The sequence below is a fragment of the Marmota marmota genome, unplaced genomic scaffold (genome assembly GCF_001458135.2).
Source record: "Marmota marmota marmota unplaced genomic scaffold, marMar, whole genome shotgun sequence".
Classification (NCBI taxonomy): Eukaryota; Metazoa; Chordata; class Mammalia; order Rodentia; family Sciuridae; genus Marmota; species Marmota marmota.
Genome location: NW_026000093.1, coordinates 23,743,965 through 23,766,819, shown reverse-complemented (window position 1 = coordinate 23,766,819; position 22,855 = coordinate 23,743,965). Strand labels below are relative to the sequence as shown.

Sequence of the window (22,855 nt, the reverse complement as noted above, 5' to 3'; positions counted from 1 at the left end):
TTCCCCCGTCTCGAACCCAGAATTCAGCCCTGAGTACGGTGCTTGCACGGCTGGCAGAAACTGCAGCGCTGTATCCATGCGTCGCTATCTCCTCGTTTCCCAGCGCGCGCTCAGTTACCTTTAGTTTTAAAAAATCTAGTTCAAGGGCTGGGAATGTAACTCAGTAGTACAGGGCTTGTCTTACACACAAGATCCTGGGTTTGATTCCCAGCACCAATTAATTAATTAATTAATTAATCAATTAATTAATTGATTAAAATTTTTTAAAAAATTAGTCCAGTTCAGTACAAATCTATAAGTCATATCCTTCCATTGCAAGTTATTCATTTTGGCTCAGTAGACTTAATGGCTCTCTTCCTCTCATTCTCTCACTCCCACATCTTTGTGTTGGTCATTGGTGAGATGGGGGCATGGTCTGGTTCTTAGACACTTTCTTCCACAATTTACTTCTATTTCATGACCTTACTCTTAGGGTCTTAGAAAGCTCAGATTGGGACTAGGGTAAGGGGAGGTGGCACTTTTTAGTGTAGTTTCATCCACTGCTGGTTTCCACATGGATGATGTCTATGGTTGTCTTTAGGTAGTGCTCAGGTTTTCCCAGTTCCCTTGGTCCTAAGGGGCAACTGTTTCCTTTTGCTTTACTAATGGTTTGTGCCCTTAGTCCCCTCTGTTGGTGGGTTTCACTGTTGGTGGGTTTCAATCTTCTGCTAAGATTCTCTTATCATTTCTTGCAAGGGCCATGAAAATCTGAGATGAGCATGTCTTGCTCCATCAGTTTTGTTTTTCAAGTATGCTACGTGTCTTGAGACTCCTTCAACATGTGCTCAAATACATCCAAGCCTTGTTGCTGCATTTTCATGTGCTTCCAGACTGCCAGGGACATAACTTAAACTGAGAGGGGCCTATAAGTTCAATTCTTAGCAAGCCTCTCACCAGGGAATGAAATGTCAGTATTGCTTTTGTATAGGTATTCCCACTGTCTGTCAACTATTCTCTTAGAGCTACCTCATTCACTGAAAATACTCTATTCCTCATAAGGCTGACAAATCCAGATGATTTCCTCCCGTTAACCTACTGTTGCTGTTCCTATGTGGATTCTTTGTGGTTGGACCAGTTATGCTAACTTTTATAAAGAGAGTGAGGGAAGGAAATTAAGGCTAAGTCCTAAATGTTGGCAGCTTTCTGGAGATTCTTTTGTGATTGGCTGGGAGTCTTGGTGTCAGTTTGGGGGCATAGGAAACATCTTGTCAGAATTAGGTTTCTTTTGAATGATAAAAGGCCCAGTGACATAAACAGAGTAGAGGTTGAATTTTGCATAAATAAAAGCCCATAGCTTAGAGTCTAAGGCAGGTATGATGCTGTTCCATGAAGTCCTCAAGGACTGTGTTCTTCCTCAGGGTCCATGATGGCAATATTAACACCCTAAGCGCAGGTTGGCAAAAATGGGTAAAGGAGATCAAAAAGCATACATCTGAAATCTATTTTTAAAAGTTTCCAGGAAACTGCCAGAGAATTCTTTCAGTTACAGTCTCCTTGGACATCTGGTCAGTCATAGCTATAAGGAACCTTGAGAAGTATAGTCTTTACTCTGAGCATCTAGTTGCCCAGCTAAGAATTACTATGGGAGAATACTGGAGGACACAGCAATAGAAATGTGACATCGTTGGAACTGTGTGCTAACTTGCACCTTTATATTTATCTTTCACACATGAATTGCATGGGTCCATAGGATTTATTAGGTAATTGGCTCATGGTGGCTTGTATATAGTTAGCACAAAAGTTAAATCTTTCAGTTATGACATCCAAGCCACTGACGAAAACCAAGTTTGAAGCCTATTTTTTCAACTATAATTGTCTTTTTGTCTTTTCTAATTTTCATTTCTTTAGGATAAAGAATAGAAATGCAATAAGTCAGCTCACATACAAGAGTGTCAACTGTGTTTTTAGGAGAGTGTCATATCTTTCATATTTACTTTCAATTGGAATTGAATGGGTGATTATGTTTTATTAAATTTATAAAGAGCATGTTTTATAATAGCACTATATCAGACATAATATTTTAACTATACCATAAATGCTTGCAAACTGTAGCTGTTATAGTGTCACCATTTATTGGCTTTTGCATAAACCTGTTATGTGATAAGTTACATTTTTTTCCCATCATACCTAGCTGACACATAGTAAACAACAATTCCACATTTTTTAACTCCTATACGTAGACTGAGCTTTTAATTTGCTCAGGAGTTATAGTACAGTGAATTAGAACTGTTGTCAAATCTTTTTCTCTAAGGTTAACTCAGGAAAAAATGTTTTTATAACAAAATCTTTATAGTACTTTGGAAACAAGGCTTTTATATTGACTTGATTTGAGCCCTATGCTACTTTTATAGATTCCCAAGAGGAAAATTTCCCCACCTCCAGGGAAAATGATGGCTATTCTTAACAACCCTACTGGTTTAAAACAGTTGAATTATTAAACTATTAGACCAGGATTCATATTGCTATAATTTTCAGTCAGATTCTTATTATACATGACAAAATTAATGTGGGCCATATTCTGTAATAAAGGTATATGGGTGTCTGAACATTATGCAGCTATTAGAATAAAACCTCAGACAAGGAACTTATATGTTAATATTCTTGCTTAGAAATTCAAAATTCTCATCTAAACCTTTACTCTAAATATGTACACGTTAACAAATTGAGCAAGTTATGACTAATAAAACCAGTTTTCCCTCTAATATAATTGGTAGGAATCCCATTCCATTTTATAGACATATTTTTATTAATTTATCACAAAGGCAATACTCTTATTACCTTGTTGGCTTACAGTTTAAAAAACAGAACTTTTTTGAAAGTAGGTAAACGGAAAGATGAAAATTTTCTTAATATGAAACTGGACCTATACTTTCCTCTATCACATGTGCCTTACCTCTGATATGGATTGTCTTACATGTGGTTTTAATAATGGTTAGTTATATTTAGCTAAAAGAAAAATAATATTCTTGTAACTTTATTTTAGTCTGCACTTTATAAATCATTTCAATTTATTCAATTTGATTATAATGTCAAAATTTCAAACAGAACATGTATAGTGACAAACACATATATTCACTGATTTTGAAGGGGCTATAATGTAGAAAGAGAAGAATTGTCACTCCCAATTAAACAGCAATCACATACACGTGGAGTCAAAGATGAGGGAAAATTCAGGTTGGCAAAATTCCATTAGAATCAAATGGACTTTGACTAATGCTTACAAACTTGAGTCCTTTATACATTATGCATCCTGAAAAGCTGGACCTTAAAGATAGATGTAGCATTTAGTTGTGCATTTTTATACTAGCCATAATAAAAAGGCATTTCTTAAACTCCCTTAAAACCTCAAAAAGACTTAACCCATTAAATCCCAAGTTTTCCATTTTGTGAACATACTAAATATTCAAATATTATTTCAAAGTTACCGTAAGTGGCATATTTTTTGCTCAATTTAAAGTTTTTATAGGTGTTCTAATCTGGGACAATGGGACAAAATGGGTTAAAATGGAATTGATTTTCCATAGAAAATTGGAGGGTTCATAGATTTTAAGTATTTGAGGTGTGCTCTGCATAAATCATTTGAATTTTTTTTAAAATCTAGAACCTTTGAAAAAGGACCTTTTACATCGGACTCCCTCATAAAAATGGTGTTCAGCAGATTGCGTGTGTTCTATTATAGGTTCACTACTGTGATAAACAAAGTGGCAAAGAATATGTGACCTGTCTGACCTTAGCCCCTGTGCAGATGACTTTCCATGCTATTGGAAGCTCCGTTGAAGCCAGCCATAATCAGGTATAATATGCCACTGCCATCTTGCTGCATTATGGCCCCGCTGAGAAGTTGGAGGCCAGCAGAATGGAAGCTTATATGCACACATATAGCTTTGCTTTCTGTCATATATTTATTATCTACTAGCGCCATTTGCTAGATGTTTGAAAATCAAAATAGTTTGTGTTGGGAAATATATTGTAGGGGATTTAAATGATTTTAGACTTTTTTGTTTGCAGTTCATTATAAATATAGAATTCTCTTACAACAAATAATTTCCCTCTATATTCTTTTACTCTTTAATAAAAACATAAAAGAGTATAGATAATACTGGAGTCTCATGCTCATTTGGTTCTGTTAGAGAAGAGTTTTGTATAATATTCACCATGTGTATAAAGTTCACCATGTGAACTTTCAGAACCATCAATTTAGTCCCATAATTTGGGATATTACTGAAGTGAAGTTCCAGTGTTGTTTTAAAGTTTTATTTCTGAAATCAAACTGAAAATCTGAAAGTATTGTTTCTAAATAAACACATTCCTTTAGTTTACATAGCTGCTTGAGAATATCCTGTTTACAAGATAGCATGTATTTTCAATGAAAATAATCATCACATTAGACTATACTAATTACCTAGGTCATAGAATTTCTAACTTGGAGCCAGAGTAAATAGACATACACAGTTTTACTATATGACTAACCCGCTATGCTTTCTAAATTAACAATGTACAGAACAAGCATAACATACTTTCATATCCATTTTTTGCTAAATTTCAGGACTTCTAGTAGTCTTCTGACTAATCATTTTTCTTCTGAGTAGTGCCTCTTGCATGGAGGGAATAAAAGAACATAATAGTGCATTTTCTCAAACTCATGATTTATCATTGTCCAACTAAAAACAAAACTCCATTAAAGGCATGCCTACCAGTGCACAATGTCTCTGACATTGTGGGTTTCCAGTCATTATTTCTTGATTAGTGGGGAGATAATATGTGTTCAGAAAAGAGCAACTAATTTGTGGCCAGAAAATCTGACTTTTAGGATTAATTATGGCAAAAGTTAGGTGTGTTACCTGGATGGATTCTATCACTTTGTTGTACTTGGCTTCCTAGAATGTTAAATGAGGGAGTTAGATTAAATGACATAAGATGCATCCCATTGCTCACATTTTATGATTCTGTGATTGATATTACTGCTCCTGTTTAAATGAACCTAACCAAAAATAAATAGTGTAGCATATTGATCTAGAAAATAGCTAGAGAACATGCCAGTGCTTTTCAGTGTTTTTATTACATTGATGTTTGCCTGAGCACAAAAGACAGTACAGTAAGAATCTGAGGGGTGTAACTTAAACTCACTGACAGAAAGTAATAAATTTCTTATATAAATTTCTTATAAGTTATATACAACTGTAATTTAGCTATAGATGTGTGCTAAGGATACATAGTGAGAATGTTAGACATGTTTTCTGCTCTCATGGAACTTAGTCTAGTATATTCACCCCTTTGAATATTTGACAAGTATAGCTACCACCCTATCTATCTCTGTCTCCACTCATGGCAGAAACAAATGGCTTGAGCAGCTTGGGGTATCCATTCTGCAAAAGTCTTTTCTGAAGCAGAGCAAAGAATTGAAAGAGTGCATCAATATACCACACATCTGAAAGGTAGCATGTTACTATTAAAAAGCCCTGGACTGGGAATGGAGACTAGGATCAAATTCAACTCTGCCATAAATTAGTTGTGGATATTCTCTCTTCACCTCTTTGGAACTTGGCTTCTTCACATGTAATATGATGAGGCTATTTCAGGTTTGTGCCAAATCCAGGGCTGCTATCGGCTCATGAGGCACCTTTACAAAATAGAAAAACAGTGCTTCTTCCTGAAGGCAATTTACTGATGTCCAAAGGAACATTTTTTTGTAATAGACCCACAATACCTACAGTGTAAGCAGTGCTTCCTTGACAATCTATACAACTGTACGTAGTGGTCTTACACTTTATCTGGAATGTCAATTTTACTTAATGGTAAGTAAATAAAGACATTTTTAGTTAAAGCAAGAATAATTTGTTACAGATAACAAATTTTCATGGAGTTTTGAGATTTAAAAAAATGAACTTTCAGGAGATGTGTTGATAATAGTCAAATGATGAATGAATACATGACTGGATCTCTGACAGAAATGATCGTCGTGTGCATTGAACACCACTTTGGTGGCTTCAGAGTTGTACATTGGGGGATATTGGTGTGATCAATGGTCCTCCATTGTACTTAGATAGGTTCCTTCACAACGGAAGACACAAAGTAAACCTCTACTCCACAACCTCTGGCTTTTCCACATCATGTTGCCACATTACCCGCTCCCCATCCTGAAGTTCTAACTGATCAAAAGTTACTCTTTTGATATACCAACAAGATAGACTTGGTCTCATAATGTGGAAAGGAGGAACCACTAAATACTTTTTCAACAATTGATTTTTCAATGTGAGTGAATGGGAAAACATGTTAAAGCAAAAAAAGTTATGATAATTTAAAAATATATTTCTGAATTCATTTGAGTCTCTGTCTCCAGAGGGATTGAGTTGATTCAAATGAAATTGGTCTTCTAAATGGGAGTTCATAACTCACTTGAATCAAATGTATGAAAGATGATATGTCATGAGCTTTGTAATGTTTTGAACAACCAATAAAAACAAAAGAAATTGGTCTTCTAAGAAAAAAAGTATATATAAGATTTAGAGGCCTTATGAAACTCAAATGCTCTTAACTATTTAGAAAATGAAATGGAGACGTGAAAGAGCTCTCTCATTTTGAGCCTTTATGGTTTATCTTCTTGTTTTTGTAAATTTAACTCAAGGAATTCAGTGCAGTCGAGACTGAATATATTATTCAATGCATTCACTCACTGTATTTAAGAGTAACAAGGAAGGGATTATTAAATGAAATTTCTCTATCAAATACAAGTATGCTAAATGCTCAGGGGAAAGATTCAGTACCATCTGTATCCTAAAGATACTCAAATTTGTGGAGCTCTTAATTTTCCATCTCCCCTTATCAAACTTGCTGCTCCCTCCTCCCTTGTCTTTTCCTTTTCCCCTTTCTGGTAAATGACCCCACCTACCTTGTTGCCCAGGACATCTTTGAAACCATCCTCCACTCCTCTGTCCCCCAGCATGCTACACAGTCCCAGCAGCTCTTTCTGTAATTCACTATCAGCTGCTTTCCCAGGTCCTCAATTGTTTCCATACTAGCTTAAGTCACTGTTATTTTAAACACAAGAAACTGCAGTATCCTCTATAAAGTAGCTTCACTTTTGTTCTACTTTTTTCCCATTATTGTCTTTTGTACAATAGGCAGAATTATTTTTAAATTAATCATACTACTCAACTGCTCAAAACCTTCAAAAGGTTTCCCTTCATACCTACTATTAAAAGGCAAAATTTTAGACATGGCATACAAGCCTCTCTGTGGTTTGACCCCCCTCCTCTTTTTCAGTCTCAGTTCCTGCCCCTCTCCTGCTCACTGACTGTGTCCCAGTCTCATGGGCCTTGTGGCTAGTTACATGATGGTAGGTGAAAGAAACCACTCAAAGACTACATATTGTAGATTCCATTTATATGAATTCTTGAGAAGGCAAAACTGTAGAAGTAGGAGACAGCTAAGTGGTTGCCAGGGACTGAGGATGTGGAGAGGGATTGAGTAGAAGATGTTCTGAAGGAATTTTTCAGAATGGTGGAAACAGACCGTATTATAACTGTGGTGGTAGAAGTATTTCTATACATTTTCCTCACTCACAGAACTGTTCTCCAAAAAGGGTAAATATTACTGTTTGTAGATAATGCCTGAATAAACATATTTTTAAAGAAAAAAAAGCCAGGTTTATTGTTTAATCAGTTACTTATACAGTACTGACCCCAAGGAAATGTAGGAGGATGACATCTTCTTGCCTCTTCATACTCTGATATGTTGATTCCACTTTGGAATGCCTGGCTTAGAGCCCCTCTGAATGCTAGCACCTAGTAAGACCTGCTTCAGACTTCCTAGAATGATAACTATTATGAGTCAGTCAGAGTTTCTAAATGAGAAACTCTGAATTCTCATTTAGACAGACATTCAGGCTGTAGGTCCCCCATGTTGTCTGGGTGGGAATGCTCTACATTTTTCCTATGCATCATAAATGGGTGATATTAGAAATTCACATTCCTTTAGAATGTTTAGTTGTCCAGAACAAAAACAAAGTTTAAATTTCCAGATACTTATTTCTACAATAAATGTGTATTAGCTTTAGTGAACAGGGTTGTCAGTATTTCACTATACACTGGAGCATACAAAAATAAGGAGATTCTAACCTTCGTCCTTGGTGAACCAGTTGTCTTGTGAAATTTAAAAATTATAGATCATATAGTGACTTCAAGGACATCCTTATAAGTAAGTTGAATAAAAACACATTCAGCTAGTGAGGGATCTGCTTAATATTTTTTAGTGTAGCCTATTAAAGTTATATTGGTTAGTGTATGCTATTAAAGCGTAATTCTTAGTAATAGGTTTTGAAGTCTCATAGCTTCATACAATTCACCAAGTATGTTATTCTTTACTTTCTCTTTCTGGCTGATACCCTTTCTGCACCTTCCCTCATCACAATGAGATGTTACTGAGTATCTTTTCCTATCTCCTCTAATTATATCAGTCACCTTCTAGTTATAGCCCCAAAGTCAGAACCTTCCCTCCCTTTGTTCTCTTTTTATTCATCTTCATTCAGATTGCACCATCAATCTCCAGTCTCACAAAGATTGGGTAAAAATGCTTTACCTTAGTTTCTAGATAATAGTTTTACTGCTCTCTATCATACTGTGTTCAGATTAGCTCTGACATTCTTGCTTCACATAAATAAAAGAATGAGTTAGTAAATCAATCACTTAACCAAGCACAAACTAACTTTAAGTATCTTAAGTGTAATATATATCAGTATTTATTGTAATCTGACTTCTAGTCAACAAAAGTAAGATTGTAACAAGAGACACGTTACTTGGAATAAAAAAAAATTAGCAATTTTACAAAAACTAAACAAGAACCAGGCTTATATATTGTGTATCTATCATGTGCTGGGCTCTCTGTATTATTTTGCTTGCTTGTTTGTTTATTTATTGTGGTGCTGGAGATAAAACCCAGGGCCTTGAGCATGCTAGGCAAGTGCTCTACTACTGACCTACATTCCCAGCCCAGACATTTTGCTTATTTATTTCAGTTACTTGAATGAGGTATAAACTGTATCAGTTGTATATTTGTGTACAAATTAGTGAAATCAAGCTGAGTGGTTCCTAGTGGGTAAGCTTCAACTAGGATTCCAGTTAGGCCTCTAGATAAAGGGATGACCATTAAATGAAACAATTTGCAGCTCTGATGGTTATTTGGTTTTACTTTTGATTAATTAAGTTCTCCTCATAGGTTTTTTTCTCTTTTCCCCAGGGTAATTATGCCATAAAGTCTTATACTGATATTTTAAAACTCAAAGAAAGAGAAAAAAACCTTTCCACATCACAATCATATATTCATTGATTGTAGACTATGTACAAAACCTTTGTGGTACTAGATGTCTTAAATGATAATATCTATACTCCTTAGCTTTTGAGGTCATTATAATGTAATGGAGCAAAAACCATGACTCATACTGGTTCAAGTACTAAGGAACCTCACTGTCTCGTGTGAATTCAGAGGACAAGTGAGCTCCAAGGTTGATTGGGGAAGCAGCTCAGTGATGTCAGCAAGGATTTAGGTCATTACCATTTCTTAGCTTTGTCATCTTCTACTTCATCCTCTGATTTAGAAGGATAGCCAGAGTAGTTCTATGTGTCACACATCCTACCCACTTCTGAAAGAGAGACCCGACCTTGGGTGTTGGACAAACACATCTGAATTGGGAACCACTCCAGCCATCTTTTGTTCATCACTATGGGCCTGGTTGGGCCATCCTGTGCCCATCTTTAAATAGGTCACTCACAGGAGAAATAAGACCACTGGTAAAGTGGTAATTGGGGAATCATCCACCAGTACTACAACATGAGGGAGCAAACGTATGTATTTAAAATTTTCTGGTATCCACATGTTTAAAAAGTAGTTAAAATTTAATAATACATTTAATTTAACTCAATATATCTAAAATATTTCACTATGTAATCAACTTTTCTCATTCTTGAAACTTTGTCTATTTTACCTTTACCTGTGATTTTAGACTATCACATTTTAGGTGCTTAATAGTCATATATGTTTGGATGGTCTATAGGGTGAAACCCCAAGAACATTATGACTGTGTCCCTGCCTGTGTCTCCAGTCTCATCTTCCACCATCCCCCCTCGTGCCTAGTTTGTACCCATACTCTGTCCTGGCTGTACTGAGTTACCACATCTTGTGCTCTTATTCATCCCTGTCTTCACTTGTGCTATTCCTTCTGCCTTGCCCATTCTCTTTGCTCATAGGGAAACTTTAATTTTTAACTTTGTTGCATTACAACTTTTAATTTTGTTGTGTCATCAGATCCAGCCAAGATGTCATTCCAGTCAACAGGCCTTCTTTAAACCTACAGAGTCAAAATTCTCCTTTCGTTGCACACTGTACTTTTTATATTATCCCATGGCTACAGTTATCAGACTTTTCCCCATGATGTCTTGGTATTGGTCTGCCCTCCTGTGCAACAGCCACCTTGAGGTCCAAGAGGGTCTCATTGCTTTTGGTATTCTTGGTGTCTGTGCTCTGACAGGAAGTACTCAGTACATATTTACAGGATGGAATTAAATTGAGATTTCTAAGAAAATTAGAATAACTTGTATTTGGTAGAATTTATTAGGTAAATTAGTGAGAGAAATGTATGGCCAAAAAAGCTTTCTCTGATGGTGGCCATCTAAGGATATTTTTTGTGATCCCAGTATTTCCAAATGTTGCCCTCAAAGTATTCATATATTCTGAGTACAAATATGTAGCTATCATTAGGAGTCCATCATATATCTCCATTAATTCTTTTACTGACTACTTATAACCTTTCATTTTTCTAATCTTTCATAGCCTTCTTGGTGTCCTGAATTGTTTTCCTCAAGTCCCAGGAACTATCTCCTGATTCTAGCATCTGTCATATAGTAAACAAACCAATAGTCACTGAATAATGTTGTTCGTGACTGCATTCCTCAGAATCTAAAGAGGCAGGAACATAATAGGCTATAGCAACAATTACCCAAGACAATTACAACTTTTAGTTAAAGTAAAATATACTTAAGTGACATTTTACAATAATAGACCCTACATCATTATCCTATAGATAGATGCAGTGGCATTTCTAGTATTGCACAGATGCAGTGTAGGTTTTGAACTTGAGCTGCTTCCCCAGGTCCATATATTCAGCCACAGAGCTGAGCGCTATGGGGTGTGAAGGACTGGGTATTGTTACTGCCGTTGGCAGCTTCTAGGAGATCCTGTAGCTGCCAGGATTCAAATATAACTTTGAGTTTTGCTTACATTTTATGAATCAGGGTGCCAAAATAGATATATTAAAAAGGCAAATGAACTTTAATGTTTATTTTGGAAAAGTGCTTTCTTATTGATTTTTATCTTTCAAAATACTTCCTCTATCAGGAGCTTATCCCTTTATTGGAGAAATAAAAATTTCTTCTGCTTTTAACTTTATAAATTTTCCATTTTAAGTTAAGAACTTTAATACCTTAAAATAAATTAGAGCAGGATACTCACCAGTAACTCCTTCTTGCCACTGGACAGATATTATTTATTGATAGATAGACTGGAACAGAAGACAGCATAGGTAGCCCAAGGGCCAAGTTTAATCTGTTACCCAAACTAATAATGGCCTTTACATTTTGAAATGGTTAAAAAAAATAAAAAGAAGAAAATTTATGACATGCAAAAATACAGAATTCAAACTTTATTGGCCATAAATGCATTTATTGGGACATAGCCACACCATTGATGTAGGTTTTGCTTGTGGCCACTTACACACTTCAGTGGCAGAGATAAGTAGTTCAGGCAGAAACCTCATTGGCTGCAATGCCTAAAATATTTACTACTTGCCCCTTTACAGAAAGTGTTTGCCAATTTAATCCTAGGTTTAAAAGGAGAAAACATTAAGCTTTTGTATTTTATATCAAATGTTAAATTAAATGTGGTCATTCAGAGTTCATTCTCTTTCAGAAAAGACTCAGTGTCCTAGAAATATTGCCCATATTATAGCATAATAAGACTTGAACGTGGATTTTGGATTTATTTACTCTACAGTGAAAACCAGTTTTATTCTCGGGGAATAATAAATAAGTCTGTCTTCATTTTCATTAGAGGATTGAAATAAAGTTTGCCTATAGCAAAGATTACTTTTGTCTCCTTGCTGAAATTCCATTTAGAAACACTTCATGGCTGGATTTTTTTAAGTTATAGGGAATATTCATTTGTTTCTGTAGTGATCTTTCATTTCAGATGTATAAGCAGTTTCCAGAAATAACAGTGAATTATAGGAGAAGGTAGTGGGAAGATTGAATATTATGTATTTTATAACTGACTCATAATTTCATTTATGCTTAGTACAGCATGACCACATTTCTAAGAGGTTGCATATATCCAATGATATTGTGCTCACAAGTGACTTATTAATTTGAGCTATAAAATAATTTTGGACTGTAGTCAAAACCCACGAATTTACTCATTGCTTTTTTCTCCCGCTTTTTTTTTTCCCTTGGAATGATGAATAACACCTATTTTAAACAGCAAAATGTGAAATTTTAAGTATAAAAACCCAGCTTTCCTAACTACACTGCAAAAAAAAAAAAAAAAAAAGAGAGAGAGAGAGAGAGAGTTTTAGTGTGGTTATATAATCTATACCTCAGCATAGCTGTAGATCAGTGTTTTGCCAGTGTATCTTTTTAAAGATAATTTCATGTTTATGATATTATAAGACATAAATTAAAGTATAAATAGAATCCAGAATTTCTCTAGTGTCAATTTTGGACCTGCATAATGCCCTACTATTATTAATTCTTTAATTTTTAATTCAGTATTCTAATTCTTAATGTACCATCTATATTAAAAATATTTAGGTAGGAATTTAGTATTCTTACTATTCTACATGCCTCTATGTTTGATGTTGGTTTGAAGATCACTGGGGAAATATTCTGAAAACCTTTTTGTTAACAGTTCACACTAATGAATCATAACCAGATACCAATAAATACCATATGTATATAATTGGCTAAATGGATGTGAAAGTTAGAGTGGAAAACTGTTGCCTATATAGAGTTTTAAAAATGACGATCAATGGAATATAGATCCCTGGGCCACAGATTTGAGAGCCTTATTGCCCACTGGAGGTCACTTTTATAACCTAAGGAGTATTACCTTCCTCATAAATTCAAATTATGGTGTTGTGCATGATTTATTGCCCTATTTAAAACTGAAAAACAGTAACCTCCTCTCCTCTAGCAGTACACCTTCAATTAAGTCATGCCTCTCTCCGCATGTCCAAAATTCCTTTTTGGACAAACTGGTTACTGCTTATATTTTAAAATTTTCAATATTATTCTTTCATCGCTGATAGTTATTTGGCCTGCTCTCTTTCTTTCTATGTTGGTGTTATTGCCTTAATATCTCATATTTTTAAAATGCCCTTTCATTAATTGGCTTCTCTTTTACATGTCTGAGTGGATGAAATTTGAAGGCATTTTTAAACCCCCAAATATTTACCATTTGTGAAGTTAAATCACAAAGGCCAAGTAATGATAATACATACAAAAACTTTGAGGACCAGTTGCAAACTTTGTGTCAGAAATAGTTTAAAATCTATAAATATAGAAATATATTGAAAGGCTGTGGAAAATAGGAGTGATCAATAAAAGAATAATTATTTGATGAAGCTTTTTTTAGGAGTCGATGGACCAAACATTATAAGGTTATTCCATATAGGCAACAGCATGAGAAAAGATAGAAACATGGAAGTTGGCGAAAGAATATGTGGGGAAAGAAAAACTCAGCTTGGTAGGAGCTCATGGACTAAATGATGCTGAATAAGATTAAGGCATTAATACATTCTTAAAAGCTACTCTGGACAGTATGCAATTAATGTTCTTTGCAGCCAAGAGCCATTCTTCAGTTAGGACAAGGAATATGACTAGGTTGGTATCTGTAAAATCAATCTGATAGCCAGATGCAGGACTGACTGTGATGGGGAGGATGGGTTCTATCCCAGTAATTCAGGAATGGGTGCTGATTACCTTGATGGATGTAACCTTGAAAATGGCAACAAAAGCAGCAGATTTTCCAGAAAGACATTCAGAGAATCCATTGGCTTTAATGATCACCGAGTATGAAAGAATGAAAACAATTAAAAATGGCCATTAAAGAAAACTATCAAAAAGGCACAGTGAGAGGTGGGTAAATTCTCTTTTCAAAAAGCAATAATAAAACTGAACAAAGTTGTCAAAAACAGCAAAGTTAGGATTCTGGAAATTATAATAGAGGGCATTTACCAAATTGAGAAGCATTTATTTATAGAAAAACTACTGCACTTAAGGTAAGAAAAGTAGGATTCTATGGTGTTCCTAGTGGGGTATGCTCTTCTCCACCTCTAGACCTGCACAGTAGTTCTCAAGGTCAGGAAAAGCCATGCAACCTAGGAGTTTCACTGGAGGAGAGGCCTTATAAAGTGGAATGTGAAAAGGCTCATACCTATCAGCATTGTGATAAACAGTGGACATCTTAGTGGCAAACGAACAAGAAATGTGAACTAGTAAACTTGGTGAGACTGATGTTACAATCTTAATTGGATCCAGTGGTGAACCAGTAGAGTAATCATAAACTTATCAGGGAGATTTGGGAAATGACAGTGTTACTGGGCCTTGATAAACTAAACATGTGTTCCTGGCTGACTAAAAGGCTTTATACATGTGCAGGAGAGATTAGAGGAGACTTAAACTATCTATTTACTCTGGTTGACTGAAATTCTGCACATAGCAAAGGAGGTGCAGGAGGACCTGGCAGAAACTAAATGCAAGGGAAGGCTTGAAAACTACCTGAACTTGATGTGAGCCCCAACCTACACAGATCCACTGGCAGAGGATAGAAGCTTTACTGGTTTAGGGTGTTGGAGCAGAACCAGTAACCAATCATTGGCTGACCTGTAAGCTATGCATACACAGAACGACTTCCCAGGAAGCCAGGCTTAAAATTTTAAAAACTGAGTAGTGATACAAGAAGTTGTGCACCATGAGGACGATGGATTCCACAGATTTAGTCCAGGAAAGTTAGTAAACAGTAAAACAATAGCAAGAACAACCCTGAGGGGAAAAGATTAAAATCCAAAGTTTCTACAATATTGTATCTAAAATCCCATTTTTCAATAAAAATTTAGAAGATATGTAAAGAAAGAAAAGGATGATCAGTACTCAGAGGGAAAAAGTAGTAGTGGAGCTCTTGTGAATGGGTTCAGATGTTGAACCTAGTAGACAAAGACTTGAAGCGGTTGTAATGAACAAAGGGAATTACAAAAACCACACTTAAAGAATTAGAGGATGGTATAGCAACAATAACTCAACAAGTAGAGAATCTCCGTACAAAGATAGAAATTAATAAAAAGATCAAAAGAAAAGTTTGGAGTTAGAAAATATAATAACTGAAATGAATAAGTCACTAGGGTGACTAATAGATTTAAGATGATTCAAGAAGTCCATAGACTTCAAGATAGATCAAAAGGAACTATCTAGTTGAAATAACAGAGAAAAAAAAGGATTTAAAAAAGTGAACAAAGCCTCAGAAACCATACAGCAACATCAACCTATAAAAAGGATTAAACACCCTTATAAAGGTTGGTTTACCCTCCAAAATTCAGTTACTACATATGCTATTTCATAAAAGAAATTTCATTAAAAAAAAACTCCTGTGAAAATCTCGGTAGACACAGGAAAAAGCTTTCACAAAATTCAACAGTCATTCCTTGTTGAAAACCCTAAACACTCCAGAAGTAAAAGATAACTTCCTTAATTTGATAGAGAGGATCTACAAAAATACCTACAGCTAATATTGTCTTAATGGTGAAAGACCTTCCTCTAAGACTGGGAACAAAGAAAGGATGTCTGCACTCACTACTACTCAGCGTTGTACTAGAGATTGTAGCCTGTGTGATATGTCAAAGAAAGGAGATAGAAAAAAAAAAGAGGGAAGGATGGGGAGAGAAAAAGAATATGAGTAGAACATAAAGTATGTAGTTTGGAAAGGAAAAAGTAGAACTGTATTATTTGCAGATGGCATGATCTGGTATGTAGAAAATCCTAAGAAACACACACACACATACCTGTTAGAACTAATAAGCAAGTTTAGTACAGTTACAGACAAGATAGAATGTACAGATCAATTGTAGATTGATGCAAAAAATCAACTATATTTCTATATACTAGAAATAAATAATCAAAAAGTGAAAATAAGAAGACTATTTTGTTCATAATAGTATCTGAAAGAATAAATACTCAGGGACCAATTTAAACAAGGAGGTACAAGACTTATACATAGAAAACTGATGAGAGAAATCAAATATCTGATTATATGACAGGCATTCAGTATATTCATGGATTAGAAGTTTCCTTGGTTGTTAAGTTGATATTTTGTCCCAAATTGATATATAGATTCAATACAATCCCTAACAAAATCCCAATGGGCTTGTTTTGGGTAGAAATTGAGAAGCTGATCCTAAAATTTAACTGGAAATATGAAGAGATCAGAATAACTAAAACAATTTTGGAAAGGAAGAACAAAATTGGAAGACTTACACTACCCAATTTCAAACTTTATTTTAAAAAAAACTATACTATTCTAGTTAGTGGCATAAAGGTAGATATGTAGATCAGTGGAACACATTTGAGTCAGGAAATGAAACTTCCGGTTTATGTTCAATGTTCAGCAAAAATACCAAGGAAATTCATTGAGGAAATGTTAGTTTTTTAAATAAATGGCACTAGGGAAATTAAATATCCATAAGAAAAAAATTTAGATCATTTCCTCGTACCATATGCAAAAAAATAGCTCAAATGGATAATAGATTTAAATGTAAATGTGATATAGTTTTATATAAAACTTCTGAAAGAAACAGGAGAAATTTTTATGACCTTGAGTTAGGTAGAGAATTCTTAGATAAAACATCAAAAGCATAATTCATTAAAAAACTGGAGGTTAGACTTTGTCAAAATTTAAAACTTTTGTACTTCATAAATACCACTAAGAAAGTAAAAAGACAAGCCACTGATTAGAAGTAAATATTTGAAAATTACATATTTGATAAATTATTTTGGTCTAGGACATACAAAGGGTGCCCATAGTGTAATAATGAGAAGGCAACTCAATTAAAATGAATGATATAAATAATTCCCTAAAGAAAATATACAATTGTCTAGTAATCATCTGAGAAGATGCTCAATGCATAAGCTATCAGAGAAATGCAAAGTAAAACCACATTAGCATGTAATTTCACACCCAGTAAGATAGCTATAACCAAAATAGCAGATAATAGCCAATGTTGGTGGAATTATAGAGAAAATAGTACCTTCATGGATTGCTTGTAGGAATGTACAGCTACTTTGGAACATAGTTTTGCAGTTTCTTAACAAATAAAATCCAATTTACCACATGATCCATTAATTCCACCCCTAGATTATATATTCAAGAAAAAAAATGTTTACATAAAGACTTGTGTATGACTTATTCATTATTCATAGTAGCTAAAAACTGGAAACAACCCAAATGCCCACCAGCTGGTGAAGGGGTATTCATACAAAGAAATAGTATTCAGCAATAAAAAGAAATGAAATATGGAACCACTATGCACTACATCTATGTTACAACATGGATGAACTTAAAAAATTTTATATATATAAAACAGACACAAAGACCACATATTTTATTCCCATTTACACAAAATTTTCAGAAAAGGCAGGTTAGAAACAGATCAGCAGTGCCCTTGAGCTAGGAATGAGAGCTGGTAAACTGTTGTCGGTGATGGAAATGTTCCAGATTTAGATTGTGGAGATGCTAACACAACTTTCTAAATTTATTAAAACTACTCAATGGATGAACTTTAGGATATATATATTATACCTTAGTAAAGGTGTTTAAAAATAGCTGTATAATTTTCATTTTAAGGCTGTTGATGATAATGGAAGTGTTGGTAAGCACTGATTTATATGGGTCAGAAACCTCAAGGAATTTTACAGCAGACTTTCTATGGAATTTTTTTTTATTTTAAATTTGGACAAAGGTAAAATGGAAAAACAGATATTAGCACATGTTTCCAAGGCCAAGACTTAACAAATTTCTGGCAGCTCACAGCCTTCTTACTTGCCTGTGTACCTCAAGCTTGAAGACTTGAGTCATGGTATTCTTTCTACCTCTCTTACCTTTTATTTCCAGTTTTCTTAGCTTTAGCATTGTGATCTCTCTTAAATTTCCCATGGTCCTGACCCCAATTCCTGTTAATTATTATTGTTCCACCTAACTCTTGGTCATCATGTTTCCTCTTGCCCAGCCCAGTAAACTGATCCTGACTTCTGATTGTTCCTTTTGCCTAACTTGTTTCATTAATTTTTACATACTTAAAAAAAAAAAAAAACAGCCAACTTTTCTGCCATTTTTTAGCCCTGGGCTAATTATTAAGCCTGCCACACTGACTCACATGGAAATTCCATTGTTTGTTTCTTTTGGAGGTTGGTGACTTCAGTTTTTGCCATATTAAATGTTAATTCCAGAACTGATATTTGGTAGATAGCTGAAGATTTGAAAAAGTAGGGACAAAGATGTAGATTTGGTCCCCAGTTAAGAATAAGAAAATAGGAATGAGCCAAAACATCAACCTTGTGAAAAACTGCAAGATAAGGTGAAGGAGAATGACTAGAATCAAAAGGTTAACTTTTCCCCCAAATATTTAAAATAGTAAATGTGTACCCAAAGGTTTTATTTTACCTTGAATTCTCTAGGTTAATCCATTGTACCAAAAAACTAGCTGCTTAAAAATAAAGGCAATAAATGTGGAACAGATCATTTTGAAGAAAAAAAATTACAGTTATAAACAAGATAAGTGTGTTTGATAATTTTCTCATAAGAAGCCAATCTATGCCTTAAAGGAGACAATCATACAAAACACAAAACCTGACAATGAAACTGCCTCTCCCACTAGGTGGCAAAAGTAAGCTGCTGGAGAGACAAGACAGCCCCGCTCTCACACCCTGTGTTGTCACTTATTCCTGTGTTGTGTCCTTAAAACCACCACTTTGAAAAATTCAAACACTTTATACTTTTGAAGTATATAGCCTATGTAATCAAAATCTGTAAAATGAAGGAGGGGCAAAAACACACTTTGTGTTGATTTGGGGTAGCGATATGAATGTTTTGGGATATTTAGTATTTATATATAAACAAAAAATTACTGTGACCATTGACAATTTTGTCCCAAGAGTTCTTGGAAAATTCAGCTATTAAATGCTGAGCTAAATGATGAATTTCATTTAGAATAAGCTACTGAATAGATGATAGGGAGCTATCAGAAGTCAATTCTAAATGGTTATCTGTCATTGTAAGTAGCTTTCCTCTCTGGACTTTCATGAATATAAAAAGTTTCAGGGGTTTTAATAATTATCTGGGACTTTGAATATGCTTAAAAAAATAGCCTGAGACAAATGATTACTTTCAAAATGTGCTATTCAGAGGTTTTCTTTTTTAATTACCAAATAATGGTCTATTTTTATTTTCATATTAAAATTAGTAGATTTTTTCCCCTCTTTTCTCTCTAGTTTTATGCATTGTCCTTCTGTTTCCAGATATCTTTGAAGGATGGTAGACTGTTGCTTTTATTCTAATAGAAACTGACTCCCTCACTAAGGTTTGTAAGCCCAGGCCAGTAGTGCAGAGCAATGGATTTTTTCCTCCAGAAACAGAGACAGTGTAAAATTGGGGCAACATTTCCCAAATCTCAGCAAACGAATTTTCAGTTTCTTCTCCTGAAGTACATACTCAGATATTAGCATTGCGTCACTAGTCAAATTGTTTTTATTAAATATTCGAATTTTAAAAGCAGCTTGTGATTTATTCATCCATTCAACAAAGATTTATTCAGTATCATGTGCAAAAAGAGAGAGCAAGAGAAAGAGAGAGAGAGCGCTCTTGTTGCTTTTTAACAAGAGGCAAGGTGTTTGGGTGTTGTTGGGGGTTTTTTTATTGTTTTTGAGAGGAATTTTCAACTTTTGATTCATCATTTAGGTCAGGTCTATGAAAAGAAACCCATTTTATTAATTCTTTCATTCCAGTCTTCTTAATTTATGTAGATGATAGAACTCCTAACAGAGAATCATGTATCATCCCAGGAAATGAGCCTTGTTATTACTTTAAGCTTCATTGATTTGGAGGATTTAAAAGTTGACCATTTCAGTAGGGTAGTAAAGCATATATTCAGCAAAACTTCATTATAAAGCACTTTAATGCACCATGTATTCATTTATATTTATGCCAAGTGATGTCTCCCCTGTACACTTTGCTATGCAGTGTATCCTTTTCATGGTTACAAGGAAACTTATCAGTCAGGCTTATTGCCTGGTCCCTAACTGCAGTATTGTTATGGGCTTTTCTATGGCCTCATTTTATGAATGAGGCTGACCTCTAATCTCACCTCTAATTGAATTTATAATTGAAAGCTTAACCATTTCTACTGTTTGCTTTTGAAAGGAAATTACAAGTGGTAACAGTTTTTCCACTGGTTTCTGCAGTGACTACTCAAATAAGAATAATTCAGAATAAAAGATTATCATAACATAAAAGTTCATTCATTCAATAAACCTGTATTAAATGTCTGCTGCATATAAGGCAGTGTGACTCTATGTGAATATGTATACCTAAAGTTCCTGAATTAGAAATGGATGCTGTCCTTCAGAATTAATTGTCATGATTAGGAGAAAATGTACAAGGCAAATGAATGATAACTGAAATAGAAGTAATGTTTAAGAAGTTTTAGGAATTGAGCAGGAATGGTTTTGACAAGAAATTTTAACACAGGAGGGATCTTTGGTACGAAGAACTAAGTCTCCCTCTAGGCAATAGGAGACATTCAGTCCAGAGCAGAACTAGCACCGGTCCAGGTGTGAGAGGGGAGGAGCTGGGCTCATTTATTTGGCAGTCCAATGATTGAAGTATAGGGTTAATCTTTGAATATTAATGGAGTTAGACCTTGAGGTAGAGATCCAACTGTAGAGTGTCTTTGACACCAAAATAGAGAATTTAAATTCCCTCTAGTGGATCAAGGGCAGACATAGATATTTGCATGTATGCAAGGCAATTCTGGCTAATACGCTGGTATAGAGCATAGGCAACAGTTAAGCTACATTAATTGAGGAATAATTTAGAAAATTTACTTGAGTGATATCTTTTTTAAAAAATTTTTTGTATTATTAGTTGTTCAAAACATTACAAAGCTCTTGACATATCATATTTCATACATNCACATCAGTTACACATCCATTGACTTTACAAATTGCCATCCTAGTGTCTGTTGTGCTCCCGCTGCCTTTCCCATCCTCCCCCCTCCCCCCTCCCCACCTCTCCCTCCCCTCCCCTCCTCTCTCTCTACCTCCTCCACTGTGTAACCCTGAGGGTCTCCTTCCATTTCCACTGCAATTTCCCTTCTCTCCCCCTTTCCCTCCCACCTCTCATCCCTGTTAAATGTTAATCTTCTTCTCCTGCTCTTCGTCCCTACTCTGATCTTAGTTACTCTCCTTATATCAAAGAAGACATTTGGCATTTGTTTTTTAGGGATTGGCTAGCTTCACTTAGCATAATCTGCTCTAATGCCATCCATTTCCCTGCAAATTCTATGATTTTGCAAATGACAAAAGAACAACAATTTTATTAAACATGCTTTTGGATGTACTTGTTGAATTTTATACCCTCCATACCCCACCCCCATACCCAGTAAAGCCAAACTTGTGAGTTCCATAATAGGTAAGGGAAAATAAAGGCAAAGAGAAATCTACAGTTCTTTCCTGAACAGATTATTGAACATCATAATAGAATATGCTTGGAAAACTCTGATCTAAGCTTTTACCTTTAGAAGTTCAAAGTCTAGGGAATGTTATATCATACATGCTAGGGAAGATTCATTGAGAAGTGAAATGTACTGCTCTGCTTTCATAAATGAGGCGTCTAGAGTGCGTGTGCATGGCATATATAACACAAGAGTAAAAATGTAATACCTATTTAAAATTTAAAAAACATAGAACATAAATATGCAACAACAACAAAGTTTTCATTTCTGTTGGCAACTTGTGGAGGTATGTGTCCAGAAGTGGGACATGAAAGATGCTTCTTAGGGCTCTTTCCATGGTATTCAAAAGATCTAGAATCTGAATTTTTAAAATAGATCATTCTTTGCCATTAATATCTGTTTTCTTTGAAGAGATGTATTTCCATTTAAAAGTCTAATGTTATCTAAGATAAATTTTGAAGACCTAAAGTCCTTAGTTAATCTTTGTTTTATTAAATAACATTTTAACAAGGATTCAATACTTGTATTTAATAAATATCCAACCGGGAGGGTTTCTGCAATTCTTTTTAGTAGGAAAATTGGCACAAAAGAAGGGTTCCTATTACCAAATTAGTTACTTTGAAGTCTATGGCAGACTGCATCAGTCTCTTATTTGAATTGGTGCTACAGAAGACACCCATTGTACATCATTAGTGATGCATTAAATTGGTTATTTATGTTTTAAAATCTAAGCATAGTGGAATCTTTTGTTTGCCTTCAGAGATTGCTGTTATAGTAAAACATTTTGAAATGAGTAAAGTTGTCTTTTTGGTTTAGTGAATGCATCATTGGAGACCTTAAAACTTAGTCTCTAACCACTCATGTTCTTATTTAGTAGAATGTGAGAAAATTGTTTAGGTTACTTTATATATTAAGGGGAAAAAATCACATTATTTGTATTATCACTTTAATATTTACAGTGAAGAAATAATAAAGGAGATTTATTGATCACATCAC

The 22,855-nt window shown here is 34.7% G+C and overlaps 1 protein-coding gene across 12 annotated transcripts in view; it reads left to right on the top strand.

The window, feature by feature from the left end:
• Stau2 (staufen double-stranded RNA binding protein 2) overlaps positions 1–22,855 on the top strand; it is a 281,161-nt gene that overhangs the window by 188,686 nt on the left and 69,620 nt on the right. For 8 of the 12 annotated variants that reach the window (XM_015485870.2, XM_048783066.1, XM_048783067.1 and 5 more), the window contains one exon: positions 3,719–3,832. The exons of 3 other annotated variants lie outside the window; for them this stretch is intronic. In XM_015485870.2, the coding sequence (XP_015341356.2) occupies positions 3,719–3,832 (114 nt within the window). Of the gene's footprint in view, positions 1–3,718; positions 3,837–22,855 lie in introns of those variants that run through there. One more of the 12 variants, XR_007340579.1, reaches the window with a different exon arrangement.